This window comes from Dermochelys coriacea, chromosome 4 (genome assembly GCF_009764565.3).
Source record: "Dermochelys coriacea isolate rDerCor1 chromosome 4, rDerCor1.pri.v4, whole genome shotgun sequence".
In the NCBI taxonomy this organism is placed as follows: Eukaryota; Metazoa; Chordata; order Testudines; family Dermochelyidae; genus Dermochelys; species Dermochelys coriacea.
This window is the reverse complement of record NC_050071.1, coordinates 138,991,691-139,012,488: the sequence shown is the minus strand read 5'-3', so window position 1 is coordinate 139,012,488 and position 20,798 is coordinate 138,991,691. Positions and strand designations below refer to the sequence as shown.

Genomic DNA, 20,798 nt, shown 5'->3' with positions numbered 1-20,798 from the left:
TTTATCGTAAGACTTAAAATTAAGTTATCAGAGTGGGGATCGTCGAGCTTGAGTTGCTAGTTGAACACCAGTGCTTATAAACACTGTGCTGTTAAATTTTTTTTTTGTTATCAGGGTTATATTTTTAAAATGTACATTGCTTGGAATGCTTGAGGGTAAAATGAAAAATCCCTTTCAAGTTACAATAATTGGCCTAATACTCATGGCATTAGCATATTGAGCATGTGAATGCCACCCAAAAACAAAACCAGTCATAATTTTACAGCTCCCGTGTAGATATTGACTACATAACTTTTTTTTACAGTTTATCAATTTTTTGTCTCTCAGTTTCTCTTCTTTTCCCACCCCCCCACAAATGTAATGACTACGGAGAAAGAAAGAGTACTTGTGGCACCTTAGAGACTAACAAATTTATTAGAGCATAAGCTTTCGTGAGCTACAGCTCACTTCATCGGATGCATTTGGTGGAAAAAACAGAGGAGAGATTTATATACACACACGCACACAGAGAACATGAAACAATGGGTTTATCATACACACTGTAAGGAGAGTGATCACTTAAGATAAGCCATCACCAGCAGCGGGGGGGGGAGAAAGAGGAAAACCTTTCATGGTGACAAGCAAGGTAGGCTAATTCCAGCAGTTAACAAGAATATCAGAGGAACAGTGGGGGGTGGGGTGGGGGGGAGAAATACCATGGGGAAATAAGAAAAGGAGTACCGGTGGCACCTTAGAGACTAACAAATTTATTAGAGCATAAGCTTTTGTGAGCTACAGCTCACTTCATCGGATGCATTTGGTGGAAAAAACAGAGGAGAGATTTATCATCCGATGAAGTGAGCTGTAGCTCACGAAAGCTTATGCTCTAATAAATTTGTTAGTCTCTAAGGTGCCACCGGTACTCCTTTTCTTTTTGCGAATACAGACTAACACGGCTGCTACTCTGAAACATGGGGAAATAGTTTTACTTTGTGTAATGAGTCATCTACCTGCTGAAGTGAAGAAACAGATTGACAGAGCCAGAAGAGTACCCAGAAGTCACCTACTACAGGACAGGCCCAACAAAGAAAATAACAGAACGCCACTAGCCATCACCTTCAGCCCCCAACTAAAACCTCTCCAACGCATCATCAAGGATCTACAACCTATCCTGAAGGACGACCCATCACTCTCACAGATCTTGGGAGACAGGCCAGTCCTTGCTTACAGACAGCCCCCCAACCTGAAGCAAATACTCACCAGCCACCACACACCACACAACAGAACCACTAACCCAGGAACCTATCCTTGCAACAAAGCCCGTTGCCAACTCTGTCCACATATCTATTCAGGGGATACCATCATAGGGCCTAATCACATCAGCCACACTATCAGAGGCTCGTTCACCTGCGCATCTACCAATGTGATATATGCCATCATGTGCCAGCAATGCCCCTCTGCCATGTACATTGGCCAAACTGGACAGTCTCTACGTAAAAGAATGAATGGACACAAATCAGACGTCAAGAATTATAACATTCAAAAACCAGTTGGAGAACACTTCAATCTCTCTGGTCACTCGATCACAGACCTAAGAGTGGCTATCCTTCAACAAAAAAGCTTCAAAAACAGACTCCCACGAGAGACTGCTGAATTGGAATTAATTTGCAAACTGGATACAATTAACTTAGGCTTGAATAGAGACTGGGAATGGATGACTCATTACACAAAGTAAAACTATTTCCCCATGGTATTTCTCCCTCCCACCCCACCCCCCACTGTTCCTCTGATATTCTTGTTAACTGCTGGAATTAGCCTACCTTGCTTGTCACCATGAAAGGTTTCCCCCCCCCCCCCCTCCGCTGCTGGTGATGGCTTATCTTAAGTGATCACTCTCCTTACAGTGTGTATGATAAACCCATTGTTTCATGTTCTCTGTGTGTGTATATAAATCTCTCCTCTGTTTTTTCCACCAAATGCATCCGATGAAGTGAGCGGTAGCTCACGAAAGCTTATGCTCTAATAAATTTGTTAGTCTCTAAGGTGCCACAAGTACTCTTTTTCTTTTTGCGAATACAGACTAACACGGCTGCTACTCTGAAACTAGGGAGAAAGATTCTTATGTAAACAAGATGTCAGTTTTCAAATATAGGGTCACAAAAATCTGTCTTTACTTAGCATCTGTGTTCTCCGTGCAATGCAACATCTAAATCTTGCTACAAGGAGAAATGACTGATCATTTGAAATGCAATGCTGTTCTCCCTTCAGTGCCATTTGCCTGCTCCAGTTAATGTTTAGAATTATGCCCAATACACTGATGGAAATAATGAAGTGAGCTGTAGCTCACGAAAGCTTATGCTCAAATAAATTTGTTAGTTTCTAAGGTGCCACAAGTACTCCTTTTCTTTTTGTGTTCATATTAGACGGCCCTTAAATTGCTTGTGCTATTGTGTACTTCACACACTTGTTGTCCCAACTGCTGATCTCTACAAAGTCCATCATACAGTGTTTTCTCTACTTATACTTTGTACACCCGCTTTTTGAGGACTTTCAATGTAAGGTGGATCTCATTAAATGAGCTATGGTCTAGCCGCACGTATCTCAAATAGGCTGGCATGTAAAATGAAGCAATTATTGATGAGTAGTCTTGTTACAGCGAACCTCTCACAGTGAGAATTTAAGGCTGTGACTTTTTCAAAGGCACAAAGGACAATTAGGTGCATAACTCCCACTGACTTTCAAAGCATGATTTTCAATGGGAATTGGGCAACTAGCTGCCCTTTGTGCCTGTGAAAACCTCCCACTAAGTTGGTGCAGTTAGCAGGATGCTAGCTTTGTTGCATAAGAACGGCTATACTGGGTCAGACCAAAGGTCCATCTAGCTCAGTATCCTGTCTTCCAGCAGTGGCCAGTGCCACGTGCCCCAGGGGGAATGAAGACCACAGGTAATTATCAAGTGATCCATCCCATCGCCCATTCCCAGCTTCTGGCAAGCAGAGGCTAGGGACACCTTCATTATCCATCCTGGCTAATAGCCATTGATGAACTTATCCAGTTCTTGTTTATCATGTTTATTAGATTTCCTATTATTGGCAGGGCTGATTGTACAGTTGATTATTAGGGTCGCCTGACACTTCTGATGGTAAGGCACTGTTCCCCCCCCCCCCCCCCCGCCCCCCGTTGCTTATAGTATTGCCAAACCTCAATGGACTGGGTTGAAATTTCACATGCAGTGTGTTTGGAAAATTTCAGCCAAAGCAGTTCACTTGTTTCAGAGAATGGGGAAAATTCATTGGCTTTTGCCCATGTTCAAAAGTTCAAGTGACCTTTTCTATAAAAGCTTTAGCATCCCCCATGCTTTGGAGCATGGACTTGAAATTTGGCAAGGTGTGGCCTATGTCAGGGATGTGACTTTTGCCATCCCCATGAAAGGTGCACATTTTGGCCAAGTCATAAGCCTTTGAAAAACAGCTGTTCGCACGTGCTCAGTAGAGACTGTGTTTTTTAGCAGCTAAAATCTCCTAGGATTCCATCCTCGCTGAGCAGGCTCCGGTCTCTTACAGCTCCTACTTGTGACCAGATTGCATGTGCCATCCCTACAGAACTGTGCATGCTCCAGCCAGGGCTAAGGGCCAAAGCAGGACATTTCCCTATAATGGCTGCTCTGTGTTAAGTACTGGAATTGAGAGCAGGTAGCCTATCTCTGTGCTCTCGGTGACTACCTGTGCTGGTAGCCGGGGAGCATGGAGGAGGAAGCTGTCTGATTTTAATGCAGAGGGACAAAAGTTAGACAAGGAGAAAGAAAGAGGAGTAGATTGGGACCAAGTCTGGTGAGACTGGGACTAGCTGAGCAAGGAGATGGACTGGGAGCTGGAGAGGTGGGTCTGGGAGCCAGGGCGGGGGGAGAGAAACTGGGGCTTGTTTCCATCACCAGCTCCAAGAGGTGAGACTTGGAGCCAGGTGGCTGGGGTGTGGCAGGGAGAGCATTGAGATTGGACAAGGAGCTGGGGGGGGGGGGATTGGAATTGGCTGGACGAGGAGACTTGGAGTAGGAAATGGGGGGGGGGAATGTGGGCAGGAGGAGGGATGATGAACCTGACAAGGAGCTGGCATGCGCGGGGAGAATTGGAACTGTCTGGGTAAGGAGTTGAGACTGAATGCAGGAAGGGGAAGAGAGTGGGAATGGAAGGGAAGATTTGGACTTGGACAGTGTGCCCAGAGCAGAACCTGGGACTGTCTGGGCTGGGAGACTAGGGCTGGGATGAGAAGCCTGAGGAGTGGAGACGGGGACATGGAGTCAATGTTGGGGAAGAGACAGGACTGGGAACTGGACAGGTTAGAGAGGATGGGGCAGAAGGAGTTAAATTTGGGATAGGCACAAGAGTGTGTGCACCCTAGAGCATACCCTCTCCAGAGCCTGGAATGGAACCCCTGGTTCCTGAGCCTAATTGTTCATCTGCTGTCAGCAAATATCTGTGAAATCCCCTGGCAAAATTATGTACGTTCTCCTCTAGTGCTGATCCACATAGAGGATGACAACCTACTATTGCTGTCAACCTTGCTGGTTACCCATATGGGAGTCCTTATGATGCCACACAGGAATTTTTTTATTTTGCTTTTTAAAATCCTAGAAAATTGCACCCAAAAACGACATTACAAAAACAGTAGTAAGATAGGAAAGACAAGCAGTCAAAATTTAGGACATGGCAGAATTAAGGATTCTTGTGCAACCTTAATCCAACCCCCATATGTGTATGTGTTCTGATACAGTTCTTAATTACATGACCGGATAACTTCATGATCACCTACTATTTTTCCCACAGGACCCCAGACTTTTCACATGTAGTCAGTAACACTGACCCGAAGTCTCATTTGCAGAAGGGCTGAGCACTCACAGCCACAAGTAAAGTCAATGGGAGCTGTACTTTAAACGCACGAAGTGCTGTATAATGCTAAGTACTGTGAAAAATCAAATCCTAGGTGTCTGAAATTGGGTACTCAAAATTTAGTGGAGATTTTTTACCTTTTTTTTTTTTTACCTACTCCCTCGGTTTCTGAGCTCCCCATCTGTCAAATGGGGATAACACCTCCTCCCCCGGCCTCCCAGGGGTGTTGTGAAGATAAATTAATTTATGTCTGTGGAGCACTTGGCTACTATACTGATGAGCACCATGGAAAAGCCCATGAGGAAAACAACAATTCTGTCTTCAGAGCAGGGTTTGAATAGTGTGCAGTAAATAGGCCCTGAGGCCATACATTGAACAATGAGGAGAAAACAAAATATTGAATAGGCACTCATTTAGGGAGCACCACCCATCCTGTGCTCTGAATGAGGGGTCCTGTGGGGGATAGATAGCATGTGATCATGTAATTAAAGACTGTATCATAATGCATACCTACCAGGGGGCCAAACTAAGATTACACAGGCATTTCCTAGTTTTGGAGTGTTTGACTTGATTAATCACAGGTTTCAGAGTAGCAGCCGTGTTAGTCTGTATTTGCAAAAAGAAAAGGAGTACTTGTGGCACCTTAGAGACTAACAAATTAATAAATTTGTTAGTCTCTAAGGTGCCACAAGTACTCCTTTTCTTTTGACTTGATTAAGGTTGCAGTGTTCTTTAACACAGCTTTTTTGTGTGTCTATACAGCCTTAGACTGAGGGGCATAAGGACCTCCTAGATCATGAGTTCAGGGGAAAGCAGAGGACCCCAGATTCTCCCACCTTGAGCAAGTGAGCAGCGTGGAGAGGGATGGGTAGAGCTAAGCTGGCACAAGGCCAGCAGTGAATCTCTCTCCCTCCAAGGTGGAGAGTAGGAGCCGGGAAGGCATTTGACACAATGGTGATTGAGACCCAATTTCTTTTCTTGCCTCTTTTGGACAAGGACTTGCATGCCACCTCTTTCACTCCGGGGTTGGAGTGAAGGCTCAATCAAGCAGTTTTGACAATACTTCAGCCCTAAATGGCACTACCCATCTTCAAAGCACTGGCACAGTTATTTTGCTGGTACTGATGGTGTCGCTGATGGAACAATTCAGAAAAAATGATGTAGATAGGTACAAGTGACATGCTGTGACTTACTGAAGTTTCATGTGTCTGACTAGATATTGCACGGTCTGAATCTTATTTCAAGTCCAGGTCAAATTAGATGTAAATGCATTTTATATTTTTGCAGCGAAGTCTTCTGCCATTCTTTGTTTAAAGTGGTGTTGGGTTTTTTTATAGCTTGTGCAAGACACAAAATTGCTTCTCTGTATTGTAGCTTGGTAGGATATTTTCCATTGTGAAAATGTGAATCTCATCGAGGGCAGCTGAAATCTGCACCACCACCATAAATCCCTATCCCAAAACACCGTTAAACAAAAATCAGAACTCCAGGATAATTGAACAGATTCTGCCGCTTCCTGCAGCCTCATATGCGTTTTCTGGCAGAGTAGAAACATGACTGGGTCTCCCTTTCAAATCTGATGGGGGGGGGTGGTTTTGTTTTGGGTTTTTATTTCCTGTGGCCGTTCGCTCTTGGGACTAAGAGGGACTGGACATCAATCCATGTTCTCCAAATCTTTCTGAACAAGTTTCTCATTTCAAACTTGTAAGTAATAGCCAGGCAAGGTGTATTAGTTTATCTTTGTTTTTTCAACTTGTGAATTTTCCCTTTGCTAGAGGGAGGTTTATCTCTGTTTTGTTGTAACTTTGAAGCTAAGGCTAGAGGGGGTTCCTCTGTGCTCTTCGAATTTTCTGCTACTCTGTAAGGTTAACTACCAGCCTAAGTTTTACAGAGGTGATTCTTTTACCTTTTCTCTTTAAATAAAATCCTTCTTTTTAAGAACCTGACTGCTTTTTCCATTGTTCTACAGACCCAGGGGTTTGGGTCTGTAGTCCCTTTGTAACCAACTGTTGAGGATATATGCTCAAGCCTTCCTCAGGAAAGGGGGTGTAGGCTTGGGGGAATATTTTGGGGGACTAGGACTCCAAGTGGTCCTTTCCCTGATTGTTTGTTAAATCACTTGATGGTAGCAGCGATCCCAAGGTAAGAAAGGAATCTGTACCTTGAGGAAGTTTTATCCTAAGCTGGTAAGAATAAGCTTAGGGGGTCTTTCATGCGGGTTCCCTTCATCTGTACCCCAGAGTTCAGAGGGGCGAAGGAACCATGTACATTGGCCAAACCGGACAGTCTCTATGTAAAAGAATAAATGGACACAAATCAGACGTCAAGAATTATAACATTCAAAAACCAGTCGAAGAATGCTTCAATCTCTCTGGTCACTCGATTACAGACCTAAAAGTTGCAATATTACAACAACAAAAATTCAAAAATGGACTCCAACGAGACTGCTGAATTGGAATTAATTTGCACACTGGATACCATTAATTTAGGCTTGAATAAAGATTGGTAAGGATGCATTCACTCCACAAAGTAAAAATATTTCCCCATGTTTATTCCTCCCCCTCCACTGTTCCACAGACTTTCTTGTCAACTGCTGGAAATGGCCCATCTTGATTATCACTACAAAAGGTGGTTTTTTTTTTTGTTTTTTTTTTCCGTTTCTCTCCTGTTGGTAATAGCTCATCTTAACTGATCACTCCCGTTACAGTGTGTATAACACCCATTGTTTCATGTTATCTATCTATATCTATCTACTGTATTTTCCACTGCATGCATCCGATGAAGTGCGTTTTAGCCCACAAAAGCTTATGCTCAAATAAATTTGTTAGCCTCTAAGGTGCCACAAGTACTCCTGTTCTTTTTGTGGATACAGACTAATGCGGCTGCTACTCTGAAACCTTTGGGGATGGATTGTTGCCAGACTTTTCAGTAAATTCTTCCTAATCAATTGCTGAACTACAGAGTTGGGAGAGAATGCAGTGTATTTGCCTGCCAGACAGCTAACAGGAAAATAAAAAATGTTTAGCTGAGATCATGGACAAAATGTGAATGGATTTGAAGAACAATTAAAAAAGGAAATGGAAAGTGTTATGTCTGCTTGAATAAATTAAGAGATCCCAAGTGATTGTGGGTTCCTAAGCCACAGGCTTCTATTTTGAGGAAAAAAATAGAAATCTGCTCAAATACTGTCTGTGTTATTACTTTCCATGAGACTTTTATAATCCAAACGTGTTTGTCTTATTTGTAACATTTCAAGAGGCACCAACTTTTGTTTGCTTCCCCCAACCCCTTTTCTCTGAAGAGGGAGGAATGAGGAAACTGGGTATTTTTCTGATCAGGGAGGGGATTGTAATGGTCCAAGTTTTGAGGCTGGATATCTTGCCTTGCCAAAAACAGACCCATGCTACTTTTCTGTTTTCATGGATTCCACTTCCCCCATTGGTTCTGCCTCCCCTCGGTTTTGCTGACTCCTTCAATAGAAGATCAACAAGATTCATTCACTTCTTCCCAGTCTTAATAGCCTCCTATCCCTCTCCCGTGTCGGGTCCCCACCAAAACTATATGTCTGCCCTTCACCTGCCCCTTTAGCCCCACTCCTTTCTAACGGTTGACCTCCCTCTACCTTCTTCCTTCACCTCTCACTTTTTTTAATGAAAGCTGGTCGTGGTCTTTCCCACTCTTTAAAAATCTTCTATCTGAATGTCCCCTCCATCTATTCTCCTCCCTCTGCTTCTTTGTCTCACTTCCAAATCTTCCCAATACTGTGGTTGGAACTTAGACCAACTCAACAATCACATCCTCCTTCCTTCCCAAAATCTTGTCCTCTGTTTGTTTGTTTTTTCGGGACTGAACGCTGCTGCTCTGTTCTCGCTTGGGCCTCGTCTACACTGGGAAGTTTCTGCGCAGTAAAGCAGCGTTCTGTGGTGTAACTCCCGAGCTGCGCACACGGCCAAGCCACTGAGTGCGCAGAAACTGCGCAGTTGCAGTGATGTAAAAAACAACAAAAAAAAAAACCCGCCACCCTGAGGCATAGAGCTCTCTGCACCGGGGTACAGCACCGCGGTGCCCGTGTAGACACCAGGGTCGATTTACGGCTCTGCGATTGGCCTCCGGGAGGTGTCCCACAGTGCCTGTCCTCTGCTCTTTGGTTTGAACTCCACTGCCCTGCCCTCAGGTGACCAACTGTGAACCCCACCCCTTAAATTCCTTGGGAATTTTGACAGTCTCCTTCCTGTTCACTCAGTGGCGCGTGCAGTGGTCTCAGCACATCTTTCCAGATCCTGGACCTCATCAGCATTTGGGGAGAGGAGGCTTCCAGTCCCAGCTGCGCTCCAGCCATAGGAATTATGATACCTGCGGACAGATTTCACAATGCATGACAAAGGGGTCATGACCAGGACACACTGCGGTGCAGGGTCAAAGGAGCTGCGGAACACCTACCACAAGGTGCGGGAGGCAAACCGCCGCTCCGGTGCTGTGCCCACGAGCTGCTGGTTCTACAAAGAGCTGGACACAATACTCGGCGGTGACCCCACCTCAGCTACGAAGACCACTGTGGATACTTTGGTGGCTCGCGTGCCAGTCGAGAGTGGACCGAGCCAGGAGGAGGAAATCTGGGATGAGGATGTGGAGGGGAAGCGGGACCCAGAGGCAGAGGACGACTTGGACGTCGGAGATGTATGCAGCTAGGAGCTCTTCTCTACCTTGAAGGAGTCTAACCAATCAGTGGTCTGAGCTGGGTGAAACACAAACAGGAGAGGAGGCCCCTGGTAAGTGGCTTTGAATCCCTGAGGTGAGTTGTCGGGGGTAGGAGGATTGCAGAAAGCAGGCTTGTGTCTGTATGATGCACATACCACCACATGCCCAGTCTGAGCGGTGGAACAGGGTATTGATTGATTCCCTCACTTCATGGGAATCTGCCTCAGATCTCCAGAAAACTCTCATGGAGATACTGGGCAATCCGCTGCCACAGGTTGTTTGGCAGAGCTGCTTTGTTTCTTGGCCCATTAAGGGTAACTTTCCCACGCCACTCTGCTGTCACGGAGGGAGACCATTGTTGCACACAGGCGACCCTCATAAGGGCCAGGTTAGAAGCCGCAGTCTTGGCAAAGACCCTCCCTTGATTCCTTGCTCACCCTCAGCAGCGAGATATCTTCAAAAATGAACACAGCCTGTGGAAAATGTGGGGACAGGAATGATTATAAGCCCCCCTCCCAGAGTGCTGGCTCTCCCCAAGAGCTATGTGTACAGTATGGTCCTGGAACTTTGATTTCCCCTGCCCCGGCAGTTACTCACCATTTTGGGGGTCGTGTGGCTCGTGCTTGGCTGGGGTCAGCCAGTTGGTGACAGGTATGCAAATAGTGGCCGTGTTTTAAATCAGTGGTCTGTGTGTTGCAAACAATCCTGGTTCTGTAAAACGTTGCATTTTGGCTTCACAGATTTGACCTTGGGAGCCCAGCCTCCCTCTATGTTAATGCCGGCTGAATGGCTGAGCAGAATTAGAAAGCGGCCATGAAGAACTAACGAGGACTTTGTGTGATGTCACGATGAACTCCACGGCCGGAAAACAAGAATTGAAGGAGTGGCAGAACAGCGAGAAGAGGGACCGAAAGGAGAATGTGGTGCGCCAGAACGAAGCCACGGAGCGGCTCTTAAACATTATGGAGCGCCAAGCGGACACGCTCCAGGGACTGCTAGCACTGCAAACTGAGCAGCTCTGCGCTAGCCGTACCCTGCAGCCACTGTTGCAAAACTCTTTTCCATGCGCCCCCCCCCCCCCCCCAGACACGGCCAACACACAGTTATCAACCTCCTGGCTCCAACCTGTACCTGCGGCATTCCTCTCCTCCCCCCTCATAGTCCAGCATTGCGGACTCCCAGTACCCACTGCACTCAACACCCGGCCCTTTGCAGTTCAATCCTGCTGCAGTTCAGTACTTGCTGCACTGTACTCCAAAGGAGAAGGTTGCATGTGACACCTGGACATGCACAAATCTTTAACTGTCCTGGGACCCCACCTCTTCCTGGGACCCCCCATTCCCCATAGTGCTGGTGTGGTTTTTTTGTCTGTCTCTCCCCTCTGCAGTTGTTGTTTTTTAATAAAAGAATTGTGTTGGTTTGAAAGCCATCTTTATTCCATTAATGGAAAACAGAGCCCTACAAAGCAACTTTCTTAAACCTTCACAGTGCATCGTCTTTACTAATCACAATCATCTCCTAGCATTACAAGCACTGCACTCCCAAGCACAGCAACAGATATTAGCAGCTTTCATCTTCGAATTGCTGCCTCAGGGCATCCCTGATCCTTATGGTCCTGCACTGTGCCCCTCTAATAGCCCTGGTCTCCGGCTGTTCAAATTCAGCCTGCAGGCATTGAGCCTCAGTAGTTCAGCCCTGAGTGAAGCTTTCACCCTTCCCTTCACAAATATTATGGCGCGTACAGCACACGGCTATAAGCATAGGAATATTGTCAGTGGCCAGGTCCAGCCTCCCATATAGACAATGCCTGCGGGCCTTTAAATGGCCAAAAGCACACTCCACAGTCATTCTGCACTTGCTCAGCCTGTTGAATCGCTCCTTGCTGCTGTCAAGGTGCCCCGTGTATGGCTTCATAAGCCACAGCATTAAGGGGTAGGCAGGGTCTCCCATGAACACAATGGGCATTTCGGCTTCCCCTATGGTGATTTTCTAGTTCGGGAAGAAAGTCCCGACTTCCAGCTTCCTGACCAGGCCAGTGTTCCGAAAGATGTGTGCTTCATGCATCTTTCCAGACCAGCCTCCTTTAATGACCGTGAAACGCCCATGGTGATCCACAAGCACTTGGAGAACCATTGAGAAATACCCCTTGAGATTAATGTACTCTGTGGCTGGGTGGTCTGGTGCCAGAATTGGAATTTGCATGCCATCCATCGCCCCCCTGCAGTTAGGGAAGCCCATTTGTGGAAAGCTGTCCACAATGTAACGCACGTTGCCCAGAGTCACGGTCTTTTGGAGCAGGATGTGATTAATGTCTCTGCACGCTTCTGTCAACACGAGTCCAATGGTCGACTTTCCCACTCCGAACTGGTTAGCGGCAGATCAGTGTAGTGGCAGTGGCAGTCTGGAGTAGCCAGTTTCCACAGTGCAATTGCCACATGCTTCTCCAGCTATAGGGCAGCTGTCATTCTCGTGTCCTTGCACTGCAGGGCTGGTGTGAGCTCCTCACACAGTCCCATGAATGTGGCTTTCCTCATCTGAAAGTTCTGCAGCCACTGCTCATCATCCCAGACGTGCATGACAATGTGATCTGCCACTCAGTGCTTGTTTCCTGAGCCCAAAAGCAGCGTTCTACTGTGGTCAGCAGCACCTCCGTGAATATCACAAGCAATCTCGTGTCGTAGCTACTACGCGTGGCGAGATCAATGTTGAACTCTTCTTGCCTTTGTAGTTTAAGGAATAACTCCACTGCCACTCATGATGTGTTAGTTGGAGTGACAGCATATTGGTCAGTGGTGCGGGATCCATTCCTGCAGACAGAAGAGGCAGGGCAGAGTGCGCAATACACAAACTGTTTGAAAGATGCTGCCAAATGCAGACAGAAGCACAGGGATTGCTGGGATGTGAAGCAAATGCATCATGGGGCATTGAGACAGGACCCAGGATGCCCTACAACACCCCCCCACCACCTTCCCACAGGTCTTCGCGGCAGAAGAGGAAGAAATGCTCTGTGGGTTAGCTGCCCAGAGTGCACCACTCCAGATTCCTCTGTGAACATGCTATTGCGCGGGCAGCTGACAGTGTGAACATACAACAGCCGTTTCCCTTAAGCGCTCTGAGTGGTGATGTAACTGCTGGTGATGTAACTCTGCTAGTGTAGACATACTCTTACTATCTGATTGCTTCCCTTGTCCACTGCAGTTGGCTTAGTCTTATCTGGAATTGAGTATCGACCAGCTTGTGGCCATCCCTGCCTCAGCTGCACTCAAACATTGAAAGACACTCAACCACATTCCGTTGGGCTGGGTGAGTCAGATCCGAAGCTGTGAGTTAACAATGTACTTAAACAATTGTAACCTGAGTATAGAGCCTTACTAGGCTCTCCTCACAACTGCACACATTGCATAAGAGGGGTGACAACAAAGAACCAGGAAGGAACTTGGGGAAGAATAGCAATTGCCCCAAGCGATCCTCTGCAGTATCTGTCAGACAGAAAAGAATAGTCAATTGTGGGCAGCCCTGTCCACTTCCACCAGGGACTGTAATGAGTCAACAGCACCTAATTATCCACAGTATCTAAGGCAGCTGATAGAGCTAATGATATGTGCATGGACACTAGGTCCATTGCTGGAACGAAATCATCAACCAACATTTAAAATTGCAGTATCTGTGCCTGACTTGGGTCAGAGCCTTGATTGACAAAGTTAAATGGAACCAGCCCAATCTCGATGCTCTGAGAGTTTTCTTGGCACAACCAGTTCTATAGCCTTAAACAAAAATGATCAATTAGATACCGATTGACTAGATGATTTTCCTTGAGCACAGGCCAAACACGTGCTTCCTTTTAAATCAATTGACAGCCTGCCCTACTCAAAGAAGGCACTGATAATTTCAACCAGCCGAAGACTCAATGCTTGCCAACTGGCCCCTACCTGTATGGGAAGACTAGGATTCAAACACAGATGGTGGCATGAAGTTCTCCCAAAATGTCCGTAAGTGGCACTGGCTGAAATTCAAGCAGTGAAGACCTAGCTTTTTGTCTCCTCCACGTGTTACCCCATCTCCCTGGACAGTTTTTAGTCTAAACTGGATTGATTTAAATCCACAAAGTTACCTGCAGTTTCCTTGCAATGGATGGACTTACATCAGAAACTGTGGGAAGATTGTCCAGATTAACTGCACATTCCACCACCTAAACAAAATTTGCTGATGGAGCCATCACCTTGCAATGCTATGATGGATACAGGATCCCTCCAAGATTGTCCTGGAATCTCCAGGGATTAAAGATTAATCTTTAATTAAAGTTTGTCATGTGATGAAACCTCCAGGAATACATCCAGCCAAAATTGACAACCCTGATGTGTCACACCCCAGGCATATTCCGGTCCCACTGCAGCTCCCAGCTTCTTTGCTGCTCCCTCTCCCCATGGCCACAGCTTGCAACAAGCTGATGCACAAGGAGAGGGCCTGGCTGCAAACCCTGGCAGAGATCTGGTGGGACTATGTGACCCTGCATGCCCCCCATGCATCGTCTGTGTTTTCCTTCTCCCATGAGCTGTTGCAGGTAAATCATGGTGAACTGTGAAGAAGAAGCTGGGGAATAGGGTTACCTAAAGGTAGCTGCTTTGACAATGAAGCACAAAACAATATCTAGACCTGGGAATAATACATTCTCTCCCAGAGCCCTCTGGAAACCCTCGGGTAGGATAATTTTGAAATTGAAGAAATAGTTAAGCATGTCCCTTATTCCATTTGTATATGGTAAAGTGTGTGTGAGGGAGGAAATACAGTACTTAACTTGTTTCTCATAGTGGGGAAGGACAAAGAAGAGTGAACTTCGGGTTTTTTTTGTTTTGTTTTTTTTGCTGTAGGTAATCTTGTACGTTCTTGTTCTAGAAGGTGCACTCAGACTCATGGTAGCGCTCCTCTGAGGTGGTGGGCCTTACACAAAAACCTGAATAGACCCAATGAACTCTACTTTCTGCAGAATGGAAGCTGGCATAGGCTTCTGATCCTAAACCAAAAGATGCAGAATAGGTATCTTCTTAGTCAGCACATTGTGCAAGAACAAGCCTCAAAAGATAATTTGCAACAGGAAGTGCTGAAGTTCAAGTGTCACAGCTTAGAGTTCCTGTTGTGGTCTTGAAATTAGGGAGTTCTTTGTTTTGTGATGGCAAACTGTCAGCCTGGTGTCCTGAAAAATTTATTTGAGTTTAAACTCTTCTTGGCAGTCCTTTTTTACGTCTAGATTTCTTACAAGGATTAAAAAAAAAGTTCCATCAATGTTATAGTAGTTTCTATTCAAGAGGCTTTTGTTTATGTTCTGAAACTAGTTGCTTTAGCTTGCTGTTGTCCCTAAAAACACACTAATAAAATGTCAGTATATTTTTGTCTGTGTGCTATATATTACTTGCCACTAAAGGGGTGGAAATTGCCTAAATAACTTTCTGGTAATATAAAACTTGTTAATGCATCACATTTGATTCGAAGAATTACAAGGCACCAGGGTATTTCAGTTGATTTGTAATAAAATGAAATGGTGAATGAGACTAGATTAAGCTATAATTATAATGCTGCAAAAGGATCAAAAATTGTCTCTTGTAATTAAGAAATTTGTCTGCCTCTTTGGTATATCAACTCATCTGATCAGCTATGTCCCTGTTCCTTACCCCATTAGGACACAACAATTAAGACTTGTCGTCTTCTCATGTATCCGCTCCCTCTTCCTCTGGAAGACAAAATGCTTGTATCTCTTTCAGTTTTCAAATAACGAATCCAAAATGAAGTTTCTGTATTGCTGGAAGCTAGATCACATGGTAAACCCTGGTTTCAGAGTAGCAGCCATGTTAGACTGTATTCGCAAAAAGAAAAGGAGTACTTGTGGCACCTTAGAGACTAACAAATAAACCCTGGTTTTCTGATTTTGGATGGTTTCACTGAAACATGAATAGAGCGATAGAAATGCTCACTTGTACATCATCAGTTTGGTAGCCCAGAAAGATAGTGACCGACGCCCCAATTCAGCAACACATTGAAGTGCGTTGCTGAACAGGGATGGGTGCATTTGTGCTTTGCAGATATGGGTCCTACATTATTATTATATATTATTTTTTTACTATCTCATAGCTTTTGAGTGGCATGTGTAAGATGAGTTGTTCTCCATCCAGCTTCAGTTGGACAGGTTTCAACATCACAGCCCCCCTACCCCTACGCATGTTGCATTAATTAGCATCATTGTTGGCAGTCTGATAATAGAGATCAAGTACCAAATGCACATTGGCATTGAACTGCCCCCTCATAACTAGACCCAGCCTCTAAAGAACGATGTTATTTAGGTTTGTAGGGAAACTTGCGCTGCTGTTACTAATTCTATGTCTGTTCTGTGGCCGAATGGGAATCTTCATTTTCCATGACTCTTGCTCCTTCCCCTTTCACCAGTGCTATAGTAACGCTAGTAAGTAATGCTTGAAAAAAGGAATTTCATAACCATAAGCAAATACGTTTTTGATTCTTCCATATAGTGTATATAAATGAATTTTATTATTTACTTAATGTGTTGTATTTATCTTTTTTTAAAGATTTTTTTTTTTTAGAGCAGTATTTTTCAACACCGGTTACTAGACTTCCCTGAATTGTGTGCTACTACATCCTCTGTGAGAGTCTTAGGGCTTGTCTACATTTACCAGGGGATCGACATGCGGCAGTCAATACATGGGCGGTCGATTTAGTGGGTCTAGTGAAGACCTGCTAAATCATCGTCAGATCGCTCTCCCGTTAATTCCTGTACTCCGCCTGAATAAGAAGTGCAAGGGGAGTCGGGAGATGCTCACCCGTCGACTTAGCGTAGTGTGGACCCCACAGTAAGTAGATCTAAGTATATCTACTTCAGCTACATTATTCACAGAGCTGAAGTTGCGTAATTTAGATCAAGTTCCCCCCGTAGTGTAGAGAAGACCTTACAGGTTTACTAATGCTAACATATAAGGCAGCATTCTTTTTCAAGGCCATGGTAGAGCTCTGTTCTGGTCTGCTGTGCTTTCTGAATGTGGGGAATACTATAATATAACAATTCTGAAGTAGCAAATTCTCTTGCAGGCTTAAGGAGATGTCATCCACAAAGTAAAATTGCAAAATATTCTTTTGTTTTGCTTGTGAAAAAGGTTTGATATAATGAGGGACCTTTTTCATTATGGTCTTGGTTCTATTGCTTGTGAAGGGCAAAGAGTATAATGAAGATGTGTTATTTTTATTTGCAGGTTATCTTAAATGTGACACCGATGACGGCTGTGAGAACAAAGAAGAAGTAGGAGGAGAAGAGCTCTTTGACACTGTAAATTCCTCAATTGTTTCCGGGGACAGCATCCGATTCTTTGTGAATGTCAATTTGGAAGTACAACAGAATGTAACTGGTAAGTGCATTGTGTTCTCCACAATCCTTACTGAAATGTGAGGAGGTCAAACTATGCCTGCCTTGATCTCCCTGCTTTTCTGATACAGGCTTCCCCTCCCTGGTAGGTATTTGCCCAACAAAAGCTGTGGTATCCAAGGGAGATTTTCAAAGTCACGAACATCAGTTAGGGATCTAACTACTATTGACTTTTAGTGACAGGTACCTAAATACCAGTCGTGCCTCTGAAAAGCTGACCCCACATGCATGCCTGGAAGCACCCATTGACTTCAGTGAGAGCCGCTGCCTGCTCCGCATTTTTGAAAATCGAAGTATTTTTATGTAGGTGCCTACACGTTTTATGTAGGTGTAGTTCTAAAAATGGACTTGGGAGACAAATTTAAAGGACCCATTTTTGAACGTATATACCTCAGTGTACACTAAGTTCTCTCTTTCTTTGTTTTGTTTTTACTTTCAGTGAGTGTGAGGGGGTGGCGAAATGAGGTTTAAGTGGGTTTTCTATTGAGCTCTGAAAGTACTGAGGTGGACTATCATAATGACCAATGAAGTGGATTTTAGCCCACGAAAGCTTATGCCCAAATAAATTTGTTAGGTGCCAAAAGGACTCCTCGTTGTTTTTGCTGATACAGACTAACATGGCTACCCCTCTGAATTTCTAGAAGTGAGTTTCTAATTTGTATTTTTATTGTAATATATAAAAGGAGAGAGGGAGAAACGCGCATAAAATTACTGCATCCAATATAAATGCATGCGTGATAAAACGGAACACAGGATTTACATGTATTCACATACTCAAAGGTCAGGTCTTCATTTGATAAATCTGCGTCGCATATCTGTGAAATTGTAACTTCAAATACGTTTGTCACGTTCATGGCAGCAAATGTAACTGGCACATCATAAATAGTTCTGGGCAAAAAACTGATTTGTTTTGGTTTGCTGGCAGTTCCAGAAAATAAAGAGGAAAACAAAAAATCCACAAACCCAGTAACTGGAAAAAATCCATTCTAGGATCTCAGTCTTGCCCTGGCCCAATTACTATTCAGGGTCATTATGATTGACTATAAATTGTCACTATGAATGACCATGAATAGCCATTGGGCCAACAAAAGAAGTGAGAATGACTGGTAGTTAGGGACTCTAGGATGTGGAAGGCCAAGTTCAAATCCCTGCTTCAATGACTGTTTATACCAAGTGGAACAACTTCAACAAGAGAAATTGAGAGCCCCTTATCAGAATATCCCAGAGCTTAGTGGAAAGGCATTCTCCTGTAGTGTTGGAGACCTGTGTCCAAATCCCTTCTCCAGATCAAGCCAATGTTGGAATTGAACCTGGGTCTCCACATCCCAGGTGACTGTCTTAACCAGGGGGCTAAAACTTACAAGTAGGGCACCTCTTCCTCTCATGTTGTGAATGGGATCTAAGTCCTGAAAAATATTTTTGGCCAAAATTCTTTGAATTCATCTCAGTTTTGCAAATAGCTTTGGGTTGACTTGAGACTGCATTTTTCAGCAAACTAATTTGTCCAAAAAAATTCACCCAGCTCCAATCATAAACACTGAAGCTTTAGTAAGCAAATCGCATTAATCCTGGATAATTAATTATGTACCTCCAAGAAGACTGGTCAGATGATTCTGCTTCCTTTAATTAGCTATTCTATTTCTAGGCTGACCAACACAAACTATCCTGTGTTCACACAGGTTGTGTATAATCCACACCATGTATGTTGTTGGGAGGGCCAAATGACTAATTAATAGGTTCCAAGGCCAGAAGAGACCACTGTGATCATCTAGTCTGTATAATACATCCTAGAGAATCCCACAAAATAATTCCTACAGTATATCTTTTAGAAAATAACATTCAATCCCAATTTTAAAAATCAGTGATGTAGAATCCACCACAACCCTTTGTAAATTGTTCCAATTGTTAATTACTATCACTGTTTTAAAAAACAACAACAACAACAAAAAAAGTCTTATTTCCAGTCTGAATTTGTCTAGTAGGAGAATCTTAGGTAGGAATAGAGAGGTTATTTTTACTTCTATATTGGGCATTAGTATGACCACTACTAGAACACCGTGTCCAGTTCTGGTGTCCACGGTTCAAGAAGGATGTTGATAAATTGAAGCAGGTTCAGAGAAATACCCTGTGAATGATTAAACAATTAGAAAACATGCCTTATAATGATAGACTCAAGGAGCTCAGTCTGTTTAGCTTAACAATGAGAAGGTTAAGGGATGACATAAGTACAGTTTATAAGTACCTATGTGGGGAACAAATATTTAATAGTAGGTTCTTCAATCTAGCAGAGAAAGGTATAACCCAATTCAATGTCTGGAAGTTGGAGCTAGACAAATTCAGACTGGAAACAAGGTGCAAATTTTTTACAGGGAGGATAATTAACCATTGGACATCTTATCAAGGGTCATGGTGGATTTTCTATCACTAACAATTTTTCAATAAATGTTGAATGTTTGTCTAAAAGATCTGCTCTAGGAATTATTTTGGGGAAATTCTGTGGGCTGTGTTGGGCAGGAGATCAGACTAGATGATCACAATGGTCCCATCTGGCCTTGGAAGCTCTGAATCTAGGTTACATGTACAGACTTTAGATCATACTTTTATGTAACCATTCCAGCTGTGCCTTGAAGTTAAGATTCATAAGAATTATTAAGGCTCTAATACTACTAAAAGCATAGAAGACAGCTGTACTTGGATTTTGCTCATTGTTTTATTTATCTATTTTGTCAAAGCGTAATAAACCTTTTGGTAACTTACTCAGTGACTAACTTTCTTGTGGGTCGGGCTATTTTGTCATACAACCTCTGTTGCAGCCAGTGGCAGTGGCTGAGCTAACAGCAGCTTGACTCGAGAAATTAATCTGGGGAAGTTCTATAGCCTGTGTTCTGCAGGAAGTCAGACTAGATGATCACAGTGGTCCCTTCTGGCGTCGGAATATAAATCTCTGAAAGGGAGAGGGTTCTTGCAAAACCCTTTCCAAGATGTCACTCCACCCCTTGTTCAGAGGGAGCCTGGATTTATCATGTGTAATGCATGATGAAACACTTATCTCTTGTGCTAGCCATTTGTTGAAGAGGTATCAAACGTGGTTTTCATTTTGACTGAATAATATTTTAATCCTCTGTATGTGGAGTTCTTTGCAGTACTAATGACATGAAGCAAACTTTAAAAAAAAAAAAAAAAAAGCCACAATGAGATGTCCAGGAAATAAGATTGCAGTAACTATTAAGTTATGTATAAAAATTAGTCTCCTCTATTGGGTGCTCATCCTGTCCAAATTCTAGATTGCAGATTCTTTGGGGCAAGGATCTTGTATACCTGATATTCTGTAAGTGTTTCAGTCAGGTCCAGACACCCCAATTGGAGAACAGGGTGTCTGAACCCCAAAGCGTCAGCAGATGAATCCACTGGTGGTATACAATGTTGTGTATGAAAACATGTGGAGTAAGATCTTATATGAAAGCCTGTAATGTTCTGAACATGTGGTTATGAATTTGTGTATTTGAGTATGTATAAAATGGTCCTCATAATTAGTGCTGCTACATTCAGCTCCACCACACAACAGGGTGGTCGTCAGCCAGGTTGGAGAGGAGCTGTCTCCCCAGACAGATGAGACTAGCTCCAAGCACCTAGCGTTATATAACCCAGGAGAAAGACAAATGGTTGGCCATTAGGGTTAATGGGAAAACACTGTGCTATATTTCCCCACCCTAAGCAACCATGAGTCACCATGCCAGGAGAAAAGAAAAGCCAGGAGGGAGCCCTTAAAAAGAAACGGGAAGCTTTCATTATGAGGGGTAGCCTCTAAGCAG

General features: G+C 44.0%; 1 protein-coding gene and 1 long non-coding RNA gene across 16 annotated transcripts in view; both read left to right on the top strand.

Moving 5' to 3' along the window:
* Window positions 1-20,798, top strand: part of SLC4A11 (solute carrier family 4 member 11) — a 244,348-nt gene that overhangs the window by 117,015 nt on the left and 106,535 nt on the right. For all 15 annotated transcript variants that reach the window (XM_038399688.2, XM_038399686.2, XM_038399687.2 and 12 more), the window contains exon 3: window positions 16,817-16,969. In XM_038399688.2, coding sequence (XP_038255616.1) covers window positions 16,817-16,969 — 153 coding nt within the window. The remainder of the gene's footprint in view (window positions 1-16,816; window positions 16,970-20,798) is intronic.
* Window positions 9,525-10,426, top strand: LOC122459761. Its single transcript, XR_006280645.1, has 2 exons — window positions 9,525-9,634; window positions 10,304-10,426. It is a non-coding gene; the product is annotated as an uncharacterized LOC122459761 (long non-coding RNA).